The sequence below is a fragment of the Daphnia pulex genome, chromosome 2 (assembly GCF_021134715.1).
Source record: "Daphnia pulex isolate KAP4 chromosome 2, ASM2113471v1".
Lineage (NCBI taxonomy): Eukaryota > Metazoa > Arthropoda > Branchiopoda > Diplostraca > Daphniidae > Daphnia > Daphnia pulex.
The window spans coordinates 10,182,192-10,200,795 of NC_060018.1; the positions used below are offsets into that span (position 1 = coordinate 10,182,192).

The following is an 18,604-nucleotide window of genomic DNA, read 5'->3' on the forward strand; positions in this document are numbered from 1 at the left end:
AACTGAACGTATTCGCTTGGATGATCATTTTTGTCATAATCATACTCTCATTGCTTTGCGATTTGAATATGGGATTAGCAGTAATATTATTAGAGAAGAACTGTATCTGTATATTTTCCAAAAAGTTCCTCATTTAATTGATCATTAGATTTGGGCCTATAATAACAGTTTTTGTCCTCTAATAAGAACCGATATGGAACTTTGAAAGCACACTAAAAAATACCTAGAAATTTCTTTTAAAAAAAACGCCGATATACGTAGCTATATACACGTTTGGAACAAGAAAAAGAAAGAAAGATGAAAAAGTAGGCTGGTAAAAGGAAGAAAAAGGGGCGGAACTAGATCCGTCCGGCTGGAGAGACCTTCCAGTCCCTTTTTTTTTCCTTGGTTCTCTCTCTCTTCTCCTTGCAGATGATGAGACTTTTTTTTTCCTTTTTTCTTACCCGCAAGGAGCACAGCAACGGTGGGACTGGAACATACATCACACAGGTGCCTATATGGTGGTCATGCTGGAGTCGCTCGCCTTCAAAAAGAGGCTGCTATCCCTGGCCAGGTACTCAGTCGAGTTTTAGACTCTCGAGTTCAAACAAGCTCTCACAATCACAGTTCAGCCAAAGTTCGACAGCTATAGCAGGGCAGCAGCATATATCGATTGAATCTATTTAGCGCTCGAAAGTTTTGAATTTCATCAGTTAAACAAGCGACTCAACTGGCTTCCAATTGATTTTTGTTCATTCTCCGACGCCACATCAGTGCCAATTATATTGTGCTTCGAAATTTCAACAGGCGCGGCTAACAGCTGAAACTGTACCAAGAAGAAATCAAGGAGTCATGTCAGTTGCCAGCATGAACATGCCGCATCATCTCTTCACCGGCTATCCATTCCAAGGTACTTCACTTTTCTTATCGTGTAGGAACGTAATTAATCCCGTGAGTAATCTAGCTCGAATTGAGTTGCAAAATTATTCAGTCGCCATTGGTGCGATATTATATACAAGTGCCGATGGTACACATTTCTTGGTGGGATTGCGCATTATTCGGCATTTACAAGGATTTCAGTTTGATGGCTACGTGTTAAAAAAATGTGTATAATGGAACTGACTCTTTTTCTCGCATTTTGAACGTATAAGAGCCGAGCGCTCGCTGCACATACTTCTGTTAATAATAATCACAGTACCGAAATGCCCTCGGCAGCAATGACACGGGGAGAACACTAGTGTCTAATTAAAGGACAGCAGTATATAAGGATGGGGGCCGCTTATAATTAAATCATACGCCACCACTGAGATGGTCTCTGAAATGTGCCGCCGCAGCCGCCACACACGACCGCAGAGCCGCTACCCACCGCGCCGTGGCCCGGCAGCCCCGTAACATTTTCCATACCGTTTCTTTTCCATCAATTCCATAATGAATAAGAAGGAATGGTGAATGCACTCAAGTGCCGTACAATGAGAGAAGAGAAAACTGATTACAAGAATGCACGCAACACCCAGCGTATATATATATGTAGCTGCCTGCCTAGCTGGATTCATGGGGCCTACACATCCGTACAGTTTTAATAGATTGGGAAAAGGGTGGAGAGATAGTCGGACGGGGGAGGAGGATGAAAGCCGACTCGATTCACGCAGATATGTTTTTAGAAATACATATCAAACATATGTGAACTATATGGCGAAGGCCTACGCGCTGCTTATGCAATGACGATCTAAATTTTTTTTAAAAAAGAACCCAGCCGGTGCAGCGGTGGAGGTCTCAAAAGGGGGAAAAAAAGGCCGGGGTTGGAGGAGGACCTGCTGTAAATTAACGTCGGTAATTACAAGGTTGAGGGAGGTCCGCGCAGTTACATGCATTTATTACGATTCTACGAACGGCTATCTTATACATGTGTGTGGGTTATGCCCAGCCTAAATACCTGTGTCGCTCTCATCGGCATGCCCTTTGAAAAGCCGAATAATGTTTCATCTCTCTGATTTCTATTTTTGAAATATCAGACACATTTTGAGATTTTGGTTTAACATTTATAACAACAATTTTTCAATGAATCTGAAGATTTATTCAATTATCTAATCTTGTCTTGCTGTTGCTGTATTAGGCCAGGGTCGTGTCAATCAGCTGGGCGGAGTGTTCATCAACGGCCGTCCGCTGCCGAACCACATCCGTTTGAAGATCGTCGAATTGGCGGCGGCTGGCGTCCGTCCGTGCGTCATCTCCCGCCAGTTGCGCGTCTCCCACGGCTGCGTCTCAAAGATCCTCAATCGCTACCAGGAGACGGGCAGCATCCGCCCGGGAGTCATCGGCGGATCGAAACCAAAGAGCAGCTCCTCAGGCTCGTCCGTGTCACCCGGCGGAGGAGGCAGCGGATGCGGAATGAACAGCGGCGAAGCCGAACGCAAGTCGGAAGACTACCGACGGGAGACCGCCAACAACAACATCTTCTCCTGGGAATTCCGCGACCGACCCTCCCACAAGGTAAAGATCCTTTCCCCATTTTCAATCCGAATCTCGAACAAATTCAAATTCAATTCAAACATCCTGGATTAATTATGCATAAATAACAACAGGATGAAAAGGAATTGATGAGCGGATCGATAGCGCCAGCAACTTCCATCAATCGGCTGTTACAGCAGCAGCAACAACAGCAGCAGCAACAACAACAGCAGCAACAGCATCCGCATCACCGCGGGATGATGAGCATGATGGAGAACACCAACAGCGCAATCAGTCCCGACGGCTTAATCAACAGGCATCCTCACCAGCACTCGATCGACGGCATTCTAGCAGGTCAGTCCTTTTTACACCGACAGTCTTTCTAATAGATCCGCCCTCCAAATCAAACGAAAGGCTTTTAAAGCCGCTGCTGCTGCTGCTGCCCTGTGGTGTGTTTTTCTTGGGAGTCCGCTCTCATTTTTGTGTTGCGCTCCGGAGAAAGAATCAGATCAACACGGGTGATGGATGGTTATTCGTCCGAGCACTCCTCCTCCACGCGTCTAAAATGCATGGCAGGCTAAGTCATCATTAAAGAGAATTGATAGTGAATAATATCATCATGGAAATCGTAGACTTTTCTCGCCGTTTCTATACTACACATTTCTTTTTTTCTACGTAATGATTGCCCGTTTTCTACCTGGGAGGTTTTTTTTCTTTTTTCGTCGTATTTTGTTTTTCTGATTTTTCACAACAATGTGGGGAAGGTTGGCGGACGATCTACTTGTATCGCCCCGAGCCACCGCTCTCTCGTCCTATACTCCTCTGCCGAAAAAAATGAAAGAAACGCGCGCAGACCAAATTGCAATCAGCGGAGACCATCCAGCTTTTTAATTCAGTTCTTTCCGTGTGTGCGCTATAGGAAAGACAGAAAGAATCTAACAGCCAAGTCGCCTCTCTCTCTCTCTCATTGTGATCAGCCATGAATAATACTTTTGCTTATATTAGAAGAACATATAATAACGTATAGCATTTGTAATATTCCTAAAATAATAATAAGCGGACAGCCAAAAGGCAAATCATAGAGTTTAGACCATCATCATCTAGTGTGGCAGGCGCATTTATAGATCAAACCCACCGCAAAGAGTTTCTCGGTCGCCTGTTGTAAGTTGTACATAACGTGTACATATATTCAGAGACTCTTATGTATAGCTAGTACCACTACACACCGGCGTATAAGCGGTTATTTTTCTTCTCCTCTAGAAAATGTACTGTAAAGAGAGACTGAGCGAGAGAGAGAGGGGGAAAAGGCATTTCTTTTAATAGTGGTAATAATAGTACACTAATAAATTCCACCTGTAATATAATGATATCATTGGGCTGCTGGTTGTTGGCGGCCGAGGCCGGCGGTTGCGCGAGAGACGTCGGCTTCTTTTGACTTTGCGGGAGGGCCTTTTTTCTTCTTCTTCTTCTTCTTCTTTCTTTCTTTCGTGTTTTGTTGTACTCTGTCAGTGGTGGCGGGCTGTGTGTGTGTGTGGTGTCCCGCCCGGAGCGGCCCAAAAGGAGCCCCATCGTCCGTGCGTAATATATCAGGATGAAAATAAAAGAAGAGATGCTGCTGGGGCTCTAGATAACACGAGCATATACACACTGTTCGAGGCTGGCTGGATACAAGTACACACATACATAGATATCGGCCTTATGGCGTCGTGATTTATGCGTTTGTCCAGGCCAGCAACATGTTTTTTTTCTCTTCTTTCTAGCTCCATTCTCTTGTCTGATTTTTCTCTTATGAGTTTCTATTTACGAGCTTTTTATTTATCACCTTGACATCGCCAACTATTGCTGTGATGCTATATGCGGCCGTTGTCCTCATTCTTCTTCTGTTGTACATTTCCTTATCATTTCAATTTTCGTCTCGTTTCTGATATCATCAGCTTAATATTTAGATAATTTTCTATCTGGCTAATTGCGGTGGTTGGCTTCAATTGCAGCCACTGCTGCAAACGGGGCCTGGGTTATTCACTCGGGGTCTAAAGTAATTACTGACCACAATTTTTTTGTTTTTTTTTTGCTATTAAATATCTTGCTGTGGGTAATAGATACGGGTGGTACGAATGTTAATAATGAGCTTTCATTTTTTGTGTGTCTTCTCAAAAAAATGTTCGCGCGGGTGTCCTGGCCGCCCAGGAAGAACGAAATGCGTAGGTGATTCGACCACTTTCGGTCGGACGGTTGCTGGGATGATGCGCGGGCACTTTAAAAGAGTGAATCTAATGGGCCAGCAAAACATCTCTCATCGCCGCGATGTGTATTATATTATTCCCAACCGCAACAGCGCGTATTTATTTCTTATTTACTGCACACAACCAACCACAAAATAATAAATGGTGGGGGAGAGACCAACAACAACAAAAAATTTTTTTCCAGTGCTGTATAGCTATAGCCAGCGAATTGGGTGTATAGAGTCGGACTATTAGACTGATGGAAACTGTTCAGAGTTCTTTTCTTATGTAGGACATTTAATGATAAGAGGATAGAGCTGCAAAGGCTACAATCATCTATGCGCCTATAGCATATCCCCACACACACACACACAGGCAGACAGACAAAAAAAGAAGCCACTAATGGCCGGGCTATATTGCTGAGGTCTTATTTTTCTGACTCAACTCTTTTTCTCTAATTCATTCAAAGAGGAGCCGCGCACAGTGTCTTGCTGCCGGGGCCCTCCGAGACCTCCCTTTTTCTTTTTCTTCTTTTCCATTACTCTTTGAACCCCCCATCGTAAGTTGTTTCTCCGCTAGCTATATAGGATGCATAGTGTATAAGTATCTCTTTTAATAGCCTAATTAGCAGCATGCAGTCTCTCTTGGAAATGAAATGATGCTGAAGAGAGAGAGAGAGAAATAGGGCCCCGCACAAGTGTCTTTTCTTTTTCTCTCTCTTTCGGGTTAGGTTTTTCTTCCATTTGTTTCAGAAAATAGGCTTTCTATTATGTGTGTATGTATATCTCTGATTGTTTGGAAGGAAAAAAAAGAAAAAAAAGAGTAGAAGATCATGTTAAATACATGTTGTGTCCGTTAAGATAAATCGCCGACCCTAAACCACCCACATTTTCTAACCGACGAATTTTAATTTGAACTTTTGGTAGATACGGGATCGTCGAGCGACTGTGACCTTTCGGACATTGAATCGGAGCCCGGAATCACGTTGAAGCGCAAGCAGCGTCGCTCACGAACGACTTTCAGCGCCGAGCAACTGGAAGAATTGGAGCGATCATTCGAGCGCACCCAATATCCGGACGTCTACACCAGAGAGGAACTGGCCCAAAAGTAAGTCGATTAAAAAATTCCTGTTTTAATTGATGCCGGTTTAATTTTTGATTGGCTCGTATACTAATGACGTTACATAATTTGCTCTTTAGAACGAAATTGACAGAGGCCAGAGTGCAAGTTTGGTTCTCCAATCGCCGGGCTCGTTTGAGGAAACAACTGACCGGTCAACAACTTGGCCTACAAGGATCGGCTTTCTCGCTGGCCGCCGCCGCAGCCGCCGCTGCCGCTTCGTCACCTTCTTCCGGGGGCCATCACTACTCGAATTCGACCGTCACCTCGCCCCAGCCAACCCAGGCCCAGTCGGCCAGCATTGGCCAGTCCTCTTCTGGAGTAGCCGATCATCACAATCAACAGCAGCAACAACAGCAACAACAACAGCAACAGCAACAACAACAAGTGAACGCTGCCGTAGCCGCTGCTGCCTTCCAGACTCACCACGCAGCCGGAGCTTGGCAACATCACCACCACCACCATCACCAGGGATATTACAGCAATGGATATCCAACATCAGCTGCAGCGGCTGCGGCCGCCGCCGCCGGATCCATCCATCATCCGCACCACCAGGATGTTGCGGCGGCTTCGCTATCTTTCGGCCATCAGTTCCCGGGCTATCTGACGGCGGCCAATCACGCCGGATGGAACGCCATTCCTGGGCCTGGACGCAAAGTCTCCGACGACAACATCCACCACCAATCGAATCCGTCGGCTTGGGCTTCCTCGACTTCGACGTCGGTTCCTTCCGTGTGCAGCGGCTCGGCCGATTCGTATCCGTTCTTCTCGTCGGCTCCGGCCCATCCGCATCAACTGCACTCGGCGGCCGCCGCCGCCGCCGCTACGTCCGGAAGTGCGTTCACCGTCACCGGAAGCGCCAATCCGGCTGTGGCCGCTTTGATCAACCCGCACTCGCCGTCCGAACCGAAATCCGGATATCCTTACTATCAACATCAGATGATCTCCGGAATGGATGCCAGTCACATGCTGCACTGCGCTGGATTAGTTCACTGAAATCAAACAATTTATAATCTAAGAGATCCGATAGAATTTTGACTTGTACAGTTTAGCACTTCTTGGCGTTCGAGATAAATTCATTTCCTAAAGTATTTCATCCTTTCAAGACAAATTGAGTAGAAGAAAACTCGGAATTATCCATCGATCTACCCACTATACATCTATACAAATGAAAGCTTCCGCTCTAGGAATATACTATATATTGCTTCGCATCACAAAACATTATTTCAGTAATTTCGAAAGGATTTTTTTTATCCATTTATAATTATTTCTTTGATGTTTTGCAACCAGTAACTACAATACCACCTTGCTTTCTGTCAGCTTCACCATTTATATTTTAGTAATAATACGGTAGCGGCCTTTCTTTTATATTTTAGGGCCAGAAATATATTACTATTAGTTTAACCTTAGTAGCTGAATCAAATTTTCGTGCATACATATACACAATTTATTATTATACCATTATCTCTCGTCTCCTTTTGTCACCAAATAGCATCTATGATTTAGTCGTTTTGTGCATCTGTACTCTGATAGTGCTCTCATCAGCTGCATTTCAATAAACGCATATTCTGATTTTCAAATCAAATTTTTTTATCGAATTCATTGCGGACTAAAAATAACAAAAGTTTCTTTTTTTTTTTCATTTTGCTATGATAGGCTTATAGGCCTATCGTCAGTGTCTATGACCAGTATATTTACTCGGAGTAATGTCGAGTTTATCATCACGACACCTTATAGTTCATGATGTGATCGTATAATATACAGATGATTAAAGGTCATAAATGGGTCTAGGCCTATCTGACCCCGATGGGCCGTCTTCATCATTTTGACATGTTGTGGCTGGATTATAGGCCCAGGGTGTAGTGTAAGGTAATAGGAGACGTACATTCCCTATGTATACAGAAGGTCTGTGTGAACTATCCAAAGGTCTTCGAAGGGGGGACTAGGCTCATTGTCAATGAGGTGAGCGCCAAGAAGTCTAGAGCATTGTTAGTCTTGAAAAAGAAATGGCCAACATCGCCGAAGTGGATTGACTTTCGACTGGAGAATGAGCGACTTCGGCGTTTTTGTTCATCATCAATGAGATCAAGGGAATCAAAGAGAAATGATCCCCTGTGGGGGACATGACAATATTTCCCTTACTACATGTCGCTTGTCTAAATCGGCTACTGTGACCTCCCTTGAGATATACATGTACAGCATAGATTACTAACTCCTAATCCGCCGTATAGGTGACTGGCCGCTTGAGTGTTGTCAGAGAGCCGCTATTAAAACAGCAAATTGAAGTGGAAATTGTTTGGAGCCAAAGGTTTTAAAAAAGAGCGCGGGGCCCATCCACAGCCAGTCAAAACTCTATATAGGCCTATACCTGACCATCGAAGATTCATTGTTCTCATTGAAGGACTCCGTTTGTGCGCTTCCTTTCAAATCCTTTTGGTTTTATTTATTGTTTCTTTTTTTTATTCTGTCTTTTAATTTTACGGGGAGCTTTAGCCAAAAAAAAACATCCTCTGGGCCTTTGAAATACAATTCAAAGTCATTGAACTCTCTAAAAAAAAAGGTGGTTTTAATATTGTTAAAAGAGCAAAAACATTTGATTCTGGAAGCCTATCGTGAACACTAACATAGCGGCAAAAGTATATATACTAGAGGATATTGTGCCAAGATTAAAAATCTAAATCTAGTTGGATTTTCTTGTGACTCTATAGGCCTGTGTCGCTCTACACCGTCGAAGAGTTTCTGGCGGTTCAAATGCAGATCTCTTAACACAAGTAACACGCGGACATTATAATCTTGGCCGAGGTGTTTATAATATCCCAACATTTTCAGTTTGGTGCTGCTGGACAAGGGAACGCAATATATACAAGAAGAAGACTCCATCCCAAAAAAAACTGTAATAAATCATTTCGAATGCAAAGTTGGCATTTTTTCTTTTCTTATTTTCCTCTTATATTCTCTCGGATAGTCTATCAAGAGATGAGCTGAGCGATGCCCCGTGGGAAATCGTGCGTCTCATTCCACATTCTACTATACACTGTGCGCTGACGTTCATCTGATATAACATGAGCGCAGGGCACAACATCTAACATGTAGACAAGAATCGCGTGACCGCGCCGGGCGATGTTTTTCACAGCTCTCTTAATCATTCGTCTAAGTGATGCGAAGAAAATAACAACACGACCGCGTTTCCTTCTTCTTCTTCTTCTTTTCAGCCATCATCAGCAAAACGAGCAACTTGTACACGGTCATGTTATACAGCTCACCGAAATAGAGTTGAGCTTTTCAAAGGCGCGTGATGACTTATTTTTTGAACTCTTTTCGCGCCACACACAAATTCAACACATCCGCCTAAACTAACCGGAATAGAAAATAACAAAAATGATCGTTGGATGGTTCAGCAACAGCTGCTATGTATAATGTCAAAAGGCAATTTCCAAATTCCGAATCTCTGGCCGTTTAAAAAGCAATAACACACAATAACATAATACGGCTATAAAGCACAAGAGACAATGAGATATATAATAGAAGCGGCATCGGTGTATAGATGATATCCTGGATGATGGCGACCGCCAGCGCAGACACCCACAAACGAGGGTTGAAGAATGTATTCGAAACGTAATCTAGTGTAGATAGAGCAATAATAGAGCTCGTAGATTGAGGACGACAAAACACAAAAGCCTTAGCTTTTAACTCTCTCGGCCCTTGTGAGTCTTATTTTTGTTTTTATGGCATAACAAACTATACGCGAGCTGTCCGACGTAAACAGTCGGGGCCCACAAACAACACAAATTAGGGGAGAATGTCTTAATTAATTGGTGGGAGGTCATCGTCATCATCATCGTCGAAAAAGGAAAAAAGAAAAAAGAGAGAAGGAGAGCGAAGGAATAGAGTAGAGAGAGAGAGAGAGAGAGAAATATAAGAGTCGAAAGATGGACGAGTCCCACCTGTGTGAAAAGGGTGGGCCGATCCATTAAGGCTCCTAATGACGGAGAAGAGATGAGAGAGAGACCCACACAAGGGCCACCCGCATTTTCTTATGCTATATAGCAGCCTAGACTATACACAATAATGTATATATTAAAAAACCGGCGGGTATATACTACACGCCGCCGCCGCTGCCACTTTTTTTTCTTCTTCTTCCAACCGAGCTGTAATGTAGTTATCAAACGTCTCTGCGTTATTATAACGAGAGAGAGAAGGAGGGGGGAATATATATATATATATCGGCCGACTTTGAGCTCCACAAATTCCGTGTAAATATATATAAGAAGAAAAACTATAATACACATGGCCATCTATATTATATACATATGTATATGCGCTGATTGTGGCTTTGGCCCGGATATAATGACGGCCGTGTTTCTCTAAGCTATCTCTCCCGCCGAAGAAATTCAAACGACCTCATCGAGACGTTCAAGTCCAACCGAAATTCGGTCATTTCTGTTTTGAAATGGGCAATTGTTTAGAGAGAGAGAGAGCACATCATCATCATTTTTGAGAAAATAATAATTGGATATTGGAATGTTAAAATCTCGTCTAACATTTTTGTTTTTCCCGTCCGTGTTCTGGCGGAATGGAGACAATATAACGATAGTAACGGGCCAGGCGTGGACTCTGGTATAACGGGACGTTGCTGAGCGTTACTATAATATGTGGCCTAAAGTAACAACAAAAAAAGAAAATCTCAGCTCTTCTATTATTGGTCGTCCAACTAGATAGGAGATAGTCCTGTAATACTTGGCATAGCAGAAGAGCTGCACCGCGTACACGAATCACAAGACTCGGCAAATGACAAAGACTCGACGCGGTGGACGCCGGTGCTAGCTGTGTATGCGCGCGTTTCGTCGAGAGACTGTACAGCTGCCGGTTAACAAGCGTGACCGCATAACTGCTTTCAAACGGGAGGGGTGAAATGAAGAGAGATAAAATGGAGAAGAAAAATGTAGAAGAACAGACCTAGATATTATTATATATAGGTAGCAGCAGAGATTGCTCGGCTATAGCTTTGACAATGGCGCGAAACAGACCAACGTAGAAATGCCACACACACAGGCAGCAGGCGCGTCTAGTTTTTCGACAGTCCGAGTTGTATTCACATACACAGGAATGAGAGAGACGGGGTGAAAAAAAAAGAAGAGATGGGGATATGTACATGTGAGAAACGGCAGAAACCCCATATAGTTCCGCTAATGGGCGTGAAGTCTTTTCGCCGTTCAATAGAATAGATATGTGTGGCATGCAAAAGATACCGCTGTAAAAATACATTTGGCTTTTTTTTCTTTCTTTCTTATTTCTCTCCATACACACAGTACACCGGTGTGTAAACTGTGTACGTTATTTTTTATTTCATTTTTTTTTGTTTGGTATCATCTGCTGTTTTTTTCTTTTCTTCTTCTCTTCAGAATGACATCGAGTTGATTTGGAATGGAAAAACCAGTTGGGTTTGTCAAATGTTTTGCCTTTGAAAACGGCCAGCTGGCTTCAAGAACAATTTAGATTATGCACATTAATTTAGCATCGTAATTCAGTTAATTCTTTTTTTTTTAACTGAGCGCCCAGTACGTTATTTTCCAAATTAAAGCTGTCATTTTTCATGTAGCCAGTTTGTATAAGACCATAGCCTCTAAATAAAAAATGAAAAGTTACAAATCAGCAGTTGACGAGGGCCGAGCGCTTTGACGGCGGCCGCCGGGGAAAAAAAAAAGAAGATGGATGACGCCGGTTTGTTTTGTAATACATCCCATCCGGTCGGTACACTGTTGTTGTTGTCGCTGATTGTTGTTGGCTGTTGAGCGGTCGTAGAGAGAGTATAGTTGTATACGTAGCATAATGCAGTATGCAAATCGGGGCTGTCCCACACACACACAAGTGTGTGTGTGTGTGGGAAAAAAGGAACAGGATTTTTAGGGAGAAAATAAAAAGATCTTTTTGGGTTGCTGGCTGACTGGCTGGTTCACTATTTCTGATGATTATTTTTCCGGAATGGAGAAAAACGGAAAGGTCGAGGTGTATGTATGTTGTAGAGTTGTACGGACACGTTGTTGTAACATGCAGAACGGATGCGCATTAGGACGCGTAGAGATGTGTGAGCGAGTGTTTTTCTGTATACATACAAATGCGCTGGATGCCTATCGTAATACATAGTTACACAGCTAGCGCACATGCAGGCGGGGTTTATTTCACGCGCGCTCGATTACTTCCTCTTTTTTTTCCTTTTCAAATCTTCGAGTTGTAATATTTTTTGGGTTTTCCTCCCCCGACATCACACCGCCAGTCATGCCACTCACTAAACGGCCGCAACAGGAAATCTATTAACATATTTCTTTTGTTGTGTGTAAGTTAGAAAAAGAGTAGAGAGAAAAACGACGTGTAACAAAAACAACAGCCAAACGTGAATGAATAAATATACAGAGGAACCAACGCCCCTTTTTTCTTCTCTCCTGCTCGTGCGATATTTCTTTTTCGAGAGAAATTATGGACACATAACGCTAAACAGATTTTATCGTATACATCACGTCCCACACTCGCTCGGCCTATGGCTGACGCGTGTATATATATGCAGGGAGAATAACAAATCAGTTCCTTGTGTAGTTAACCAATCAATCAAATTGTATAGCCTAATGATAGGTCCTGTAATTTTCTAATATTAAAGTCAACAGCATTTAAGAAAAATGTTGGATAGTTAGTTAATTCTCAAATAGATGGGCGACAATATTATTGCGTAATAGACTCAACAAGTTGCACTGTTAACTCTTTAATAGATTTTTCAAACATGAAAATTGGTTTGTTGAAGGGTGCCGCAAATCCCAAACTGTTGATTTAAACCGCAGAAAAAAATTTACAATTCAAGTGTAGGCCTATCTGATGGACAAACAAGACCATGAACTCGGGTGAGTCTGTCGCTGTTGATGTTTGCGTTTCACGGTGAATATAATTCGATCCTTCATTCTCCTCTTCTCTTATATGTTCCTATGAGTTAAAGCGAGTCCAAAGAACGGAAAAAAAGGTTTCAAATCTCTAAATACACAAGACGATATAATTGGCCGAGTAAACATATTTGATCCACCCTTGATTATTTTACGGCAACCGATTACGCCACAACATATAAAAAATAAACACGAATAAAGAACTGAAAAACAGCGAAGAGAATAAGTGAAGAATAAAGATGGCACGGCGCATTATATCAATCTAGCAGAGAAGAAAAGAAAAGTGAGAAAGATGAGTGTGAAGAAAAGGGGCGTAACAAAGTCGATCCGGCATAGCCGATGCGGTCCGAGCAGCCCAGTGTTCGGCCCGTTTCGTCTGGCCTTGTTGACCGCCGACGGTACGAGCCAACCTCGTCGGCTGCTGGGGCTGAACTGATGACGGAAAATCAGCCGCGACTTATCGAATTGTCACACGCCTAGAGAAAAGGCGTCATGGCATCATCATCATCATCAGCTTCGCGCTTATAGATATATACACACAGCCAGCGCCCGTTCTCTCTCTGCTCTGCCGTACACGCATCTTAGACACGCTACTTTTCTCTGGCACTTTTTTCGGGTTGTTGTTGTTGTTGGATGGTTCCGCGACTTTCGGGTCGGTCGATCGGGGATATGCATCAATATGTAGCGCCGTAGCGGCCGCTAAATATGTGTGCCGTCTCGTCGGAAATCTATTGACTGCGCCGCTGTTTTGATGGACTGATCGATTCGTCTTGTAACGCAACCAGAAAGAGCCGAGCTTGTAACACGCATCTTATGCAACCGAGCAACAACCAACAAACAACATTTCGCCACCCTCAATCAGGGCCTCATCAGGGCCTCATTGAAGTCATATGGACTGTTTGATATTATTAGCTAATTGTGTCTACGATTTTAATTGTCGTGCGACACACTTCGGAGAGCTGCGACCAATTTTGATTAGTCGCTAAAGGAAGGTCGTAATTATCCGTTCATTTAACATGCCTCTTTAAGGATTTTAATGGCCAGGAGACATGTTGTCCCATTTCCTTTAACTGCTATGACTAATGCCTGCCACTTTTGGTAATACATAAAAAGCTTCATTCAAATTTGGCGCTTTATTTCTATCACTTCAAACGACTGAATCATTTCAAAATTGAGTTGGATGCTTCTATATAGGCCTAGTTTAATGCCATCAACTAGATTTTTCCAAGTCACATATTAGTTAATAAGGTAATAAAAATAAGAGAAAGTTGATGTCTTTCGGATTCATGTCGGTTGTGAATCGCTATGAGAATAGAAAAATAGGAGGAAAAAGGAGGACGAGCTTTTATTTCGCCATGTACATAAATAAACTAGACGGACGCGTCCGCTTAGAGTCTATGTATAGCAAAACGAGACGAGAGATTTAGGTCTCTGCTCGATTCATCACACAATCGAACCATCGGGGGGAGACGCGGTTCGTCAACATCTGCAAGGATCGAATCGATTAAGAGTTTTTTTTCTTTTTCTTCCTGCCGTGGCAGCGCCAGAGTTCGACTTGGCATCCGTGAAGCCTTTTTGCTGCTTTCGGCCGTTTCCATCCATTCGGCAAAGGGGAACTCTCTCTCTCTCGCCCGTGTGTGTGTGTTGAAAGCCCCCTTGCAAATGTACACATGTAGAGATGGATCGGCGGGCCTACATTCATATCAAATAAGTTAAGGGCCCAGGGAGAATATAATAAAGAGAGAAGCCGGACGTGAAAGGGGATGATACACAGAGGGATAGATGTTCAATTTGTTCATCCCGTTTTGGTCATGTCGAGGGGGTGGCGGTGACGACACGGCCGATATTATACGGAGGAATAAAAGGACCAAGAGTCTCGTCTAGTCGATGACCGAAAGTTTCGTTATGTATTGATGATTGGATACGTGTCTATATCCCATGTCTATATACACGAGTTTCGGGCTGATTGATGTTGCAATTCGACCCTATTTGTGTGGGGGATACGCGATCGTAACAGTTTCAATGGCGCAACAGGTCGGATAATTTTTGTTTTCTTCTTCTACGATTTACTTTATTGTACGTTAATAGATTTTGGTAATTTTTTTATTTTATTTCATGATGGGAAACGAGGGGATGAAATCACGGTGGCTTTTGCACAGGGAAAACTGTCAGGCGATTTGATGATCCCAACATTTACGACGCGTCTCTATGGTAGGATTTCCAGGGGATTTGAACGCACTGCTGCCGTGCTGGGCTGCCTGTTGGCCTGCTGGCCTATCCAGCAGCAGCCTAATCCACTTTTTTATTATAAAAGCCTATTCTGTGCACAAAGATCTATATAAGGTCGTTAGACTCGACTTAGCCACTAGACATCCTTCTTTATCAATAAAGCCTCCAGCTCCAGGAAGCAGCTGTAACACAAAATTCTTAGACAAGAATGTCGTCCGACCGCGATCTTTATGAAAATCAGTTACATCATCGGAGCAGCCCATCTTCAATCACAGAATCAGAAAAATAGACTCATACGCGTTGTGTATACAAACGTCCACTTTATTATAGATTCTCTTATAAAGAAATAGGCCTAGTACATGACGAGTCTAAAAATGTAAAGATGAACGAGGGGGGAAACAAAAATAAAAAATTCGACTGATGTTTAAATAAACGACTGTTGCGATTGAACGGAGCCGAGATACATTTTTTTATTTTATTTTTTGGCTGATTTTCATTACATTAAGAGGGGGGCGCGGTGGACTGTTGGGTTCATTGAAAACAGAGTGACGTCAGCTGATTTCTGTCGAGTCCCTCTCGGTCGATTCGTCCAAATATTAGCCCTTAAACTCCAGCGGTGATCATTGTGTGTGCTACACACAAGCCAACAAGATGTTTCACATTGTTGCTGGCACACTATTATTGATAATACACACCGAAATCTATCAAAAGATGCAGCCCGATGCCCTCCGCTCTCAAGTGGTTGAGGGATGGAACAACTCGTAAGAGAGGAGGGATCTAATAAAATACGTATATATAGGATCGACGGAAGGCAACTATCTTTATAGGCTATTATAGTCATGGGCACAATGGTGTGATCCATCGGGCGGCGGTGGCCAACAGAGAATGAAGGCGAGGGTGCTGCTCTAGACACAATTCAAGACGAAAATCGGCTGTTTTTCTTTCCTATTCATATAATAGATCCCCCTTAAATATGAGGGATGGCTTGGGCTCTTCTTCTTCTTCTTCTGTTGCCGGCTTCATTCACTGGTTTGAAGGGGGAAAAGGCGGCAGTGTACTATACACCTATTTTGAGTATAAAAGGCCTACACCACGGCGGGCAACAGGACGGATAGGCTCACAGCACACGATTTAAGACATCAAAGGTTAGTATTATTTATTAATGGTGTTGCTCAACTGTGCCGGTAACTGCTGCCAAGAACTATACACAACGGACAGTGAGATTTCTAAAAAAATGATATTTGTCGGAGAAAACATTATCTGGGCGTGCTGCACAGTCTTATATAACGTTCTTTTTCATTCCCGTAACTAGCCAACGAACGAAATGAATCTTTGCGTTATAAATCACGACGGACGACGGTGGATATGATTGTTGTTATTTATTTTGGTCTCATGATGCGCAATCTGCTGATTGGCCAGGATGGAGTGGCATCGCTCAGGATCCCGACGCGCGGTCAAAAAGATGATGATGATGATGACGACGGGCGCTGCGTGTGTGACATTGGGCGGTGTTGTGTGTGTGTGTCTGACTGGCGTTTGTGTGGGTGAGATCTACACGCCCCCCTGCTGGTGATGTCGTCGACCTGTTCCCATCGTCCGTGTTAAGTCACTTTAGCCCCCTTGTGACTGGGGAAATGTGCCGCACGCTGCCTAAGGTATACCACCACCACAAGGATCCGAAAAGAAAATGAGAGAGAGTTTTCTCTATCTATGGAAAAAGGCATCCTGCTGGGTGGCGCCCTCCTCTCTCTCTCCCAGCATAGCACACCGACTTATTGAATGCATCACGACGAAAAGGGAAACATAATGCAGCAAAAGCCTACTGCTGGGGGCCCACCCGTGAATCGCTCCGGCTCGTATGCTGCGCCGGTGGATGTGTGAAACACCTCCGGATAGATAGCTATGGCTGCTGGCTGCAACTCTCCCAACTTCTCTCGCCCACACAAACTAAACGCAGCGCTGATTTGACTTGAGACTATCAGCCATGCATATCTACGAGGACTAGGTAGGTATATGTCTAAAAGGTTTTTTTCTTTTCTTTTTTCTTGTATACATATATTTCAATTCTTTTATGGATTCGATTATTATACAAGGGCTGGATGTGCATATAGGCTGCGGTGCAGGCCGAACCGGAATGTCTCTCGGGTTGAATGTGAAAGAATGCCCGGCATCCGCCGTATGCGGAGAATGAGCACGTTGTTTTTCAACAATCAGTATGATGCGGATGTTATTGAATCATTTTATACTTCCAGGAAAGAAAAAGAAAAAGTAAAAAAAGGGGGAAATGTTCAAATGGGCCGGCGGCGCTGAGTGTCTTTGCTAATTATATCCACACAGGGGATGGCGTTTATGATATTGAAACATCGACTATTATTGGCGTTGACGTCATCGCCAGATCGAGAAACAAATGAAACGTTTTACCCGATCGTAAATTACGACAATCAAAAATCAATGATGGAGCCCATACGCCTCCATTGAACTCAATCAAGCCCAAATTGCGTTTCAGTTCCTTTCAACGCAAGGTCTCCACGGTGTGTTTGTCGTTTCATTTATATAAAAGTTCCTTTGATTATTCTTTAGCTGATGGTAGAGGGAGGCCGGCCCGCTAATCACTGGCTATAAACTATCGCATCAGTTCAGCCGATCGCCCATCACCGAAAATATCTCGGACGGTATACATGCCGTATACACAAAAGGGGCCCGGCTGTTGACAGAGACCACCGGACTGTTTCGCTGATGAAAGAATATACCACATCGATGATGACGATGGAGCATCATTAGGACTCTCTTTCTGGGAAAAAACCATCATCATCATATCCTCTCATGAGATGATCATAGGGAAATAATGTTTCGTTGGAATGTCAATCGGCACTGAGAAAAGAGAAAAAGAAAAAAAACCCGACTGGGAAAAGGACCGGTTTTTACAACGCAGCATCCAGCACCATATAGGCCTATATGTCTATCCTTATGACATCAGTTGGATATGTAGTCGACTCCTCCTCCTTTCGTCACCTGACCCCCCCCCCCCCCCTGCCTGTCTCTCCTTGTCGCTCTTCTCTCACACTCAATTGCTTTCCTCAATAGCAACACACTGGTTTTTACAACAAACCATCAGCAGCCGAGAGTCTGTGTGTCCGTGTGGATGTAAAACGACATTAGCAATCGAGTGGAATGCTGTCCAACAGCTACAGACTACACAGTACACACACACAGTCAAGAGCAAAGTTCGACGACAATGCCGACCGCGCCAACTGAAAAACACCCCCCGGAAAACCTTGTAAAACCATTAATGGTTATATTTCTCTCTCTCGTAGATATAGGTAAGGCAATAATTGAAAGGAAAGAAATAAAGAAAAGAATATCAAAAGGAAACCTGAAAGAGATAGCTAGAGAGAGAGGAGAGGAGAGGACCGAAAGAAGAAATACCTAGATACTTTTTGGAGGAAACTTTTAGACAGGTCAGAAAACTATAGCCAACAAACGACCATTTTCCCAGGGAAACCCGGGCGCACAGCTATATAGCCGGCCAGCCCACCCTGACAGCGTGGAAGGCCAGCGAAAAAATAAAAAAAAGCTCTAGTCAGCCGCTGCTGCTGTGTCCTCAATGGCCCTATGCCAATAATATCATTCCTTTTCTCAACTCTATTCAAATCTCTCTCTTGTGCTGCAGCAGTAGGATGA

The 18,604-nt window shown here is 43.5% G+C and overlaps 1 protein-coding gene across 1 annotated transcript; it reads left to right on the plus strand.

The window, feature by feature from the left end:
* The first annotated feature begins 468 nt into the window (after positions 1–468).
* On the plus strand, positions 469–7,348 carry LOC124206333 (protein gooseberry-neuro-like). The gene is made up of 5 exons (XM_046604127.1): positions 469–889; positions 2,093–2,469; positions 2,562–2,781; positions 5,576–5,756; positions 5,849–7,348. Exons 1-5 carry the CDS (start codon positions 832–834, stop codon positions 6,762–6,764), a joined length of 1,752 nt encoding a protein of 583 aa, XP_046460083.1. The 5' UTR covers positions 469–831; the 3' UTR covers positions 6,765–7,348.
* Positions 7,349–18,604: the final 11,256 nt, after the last annotated feature.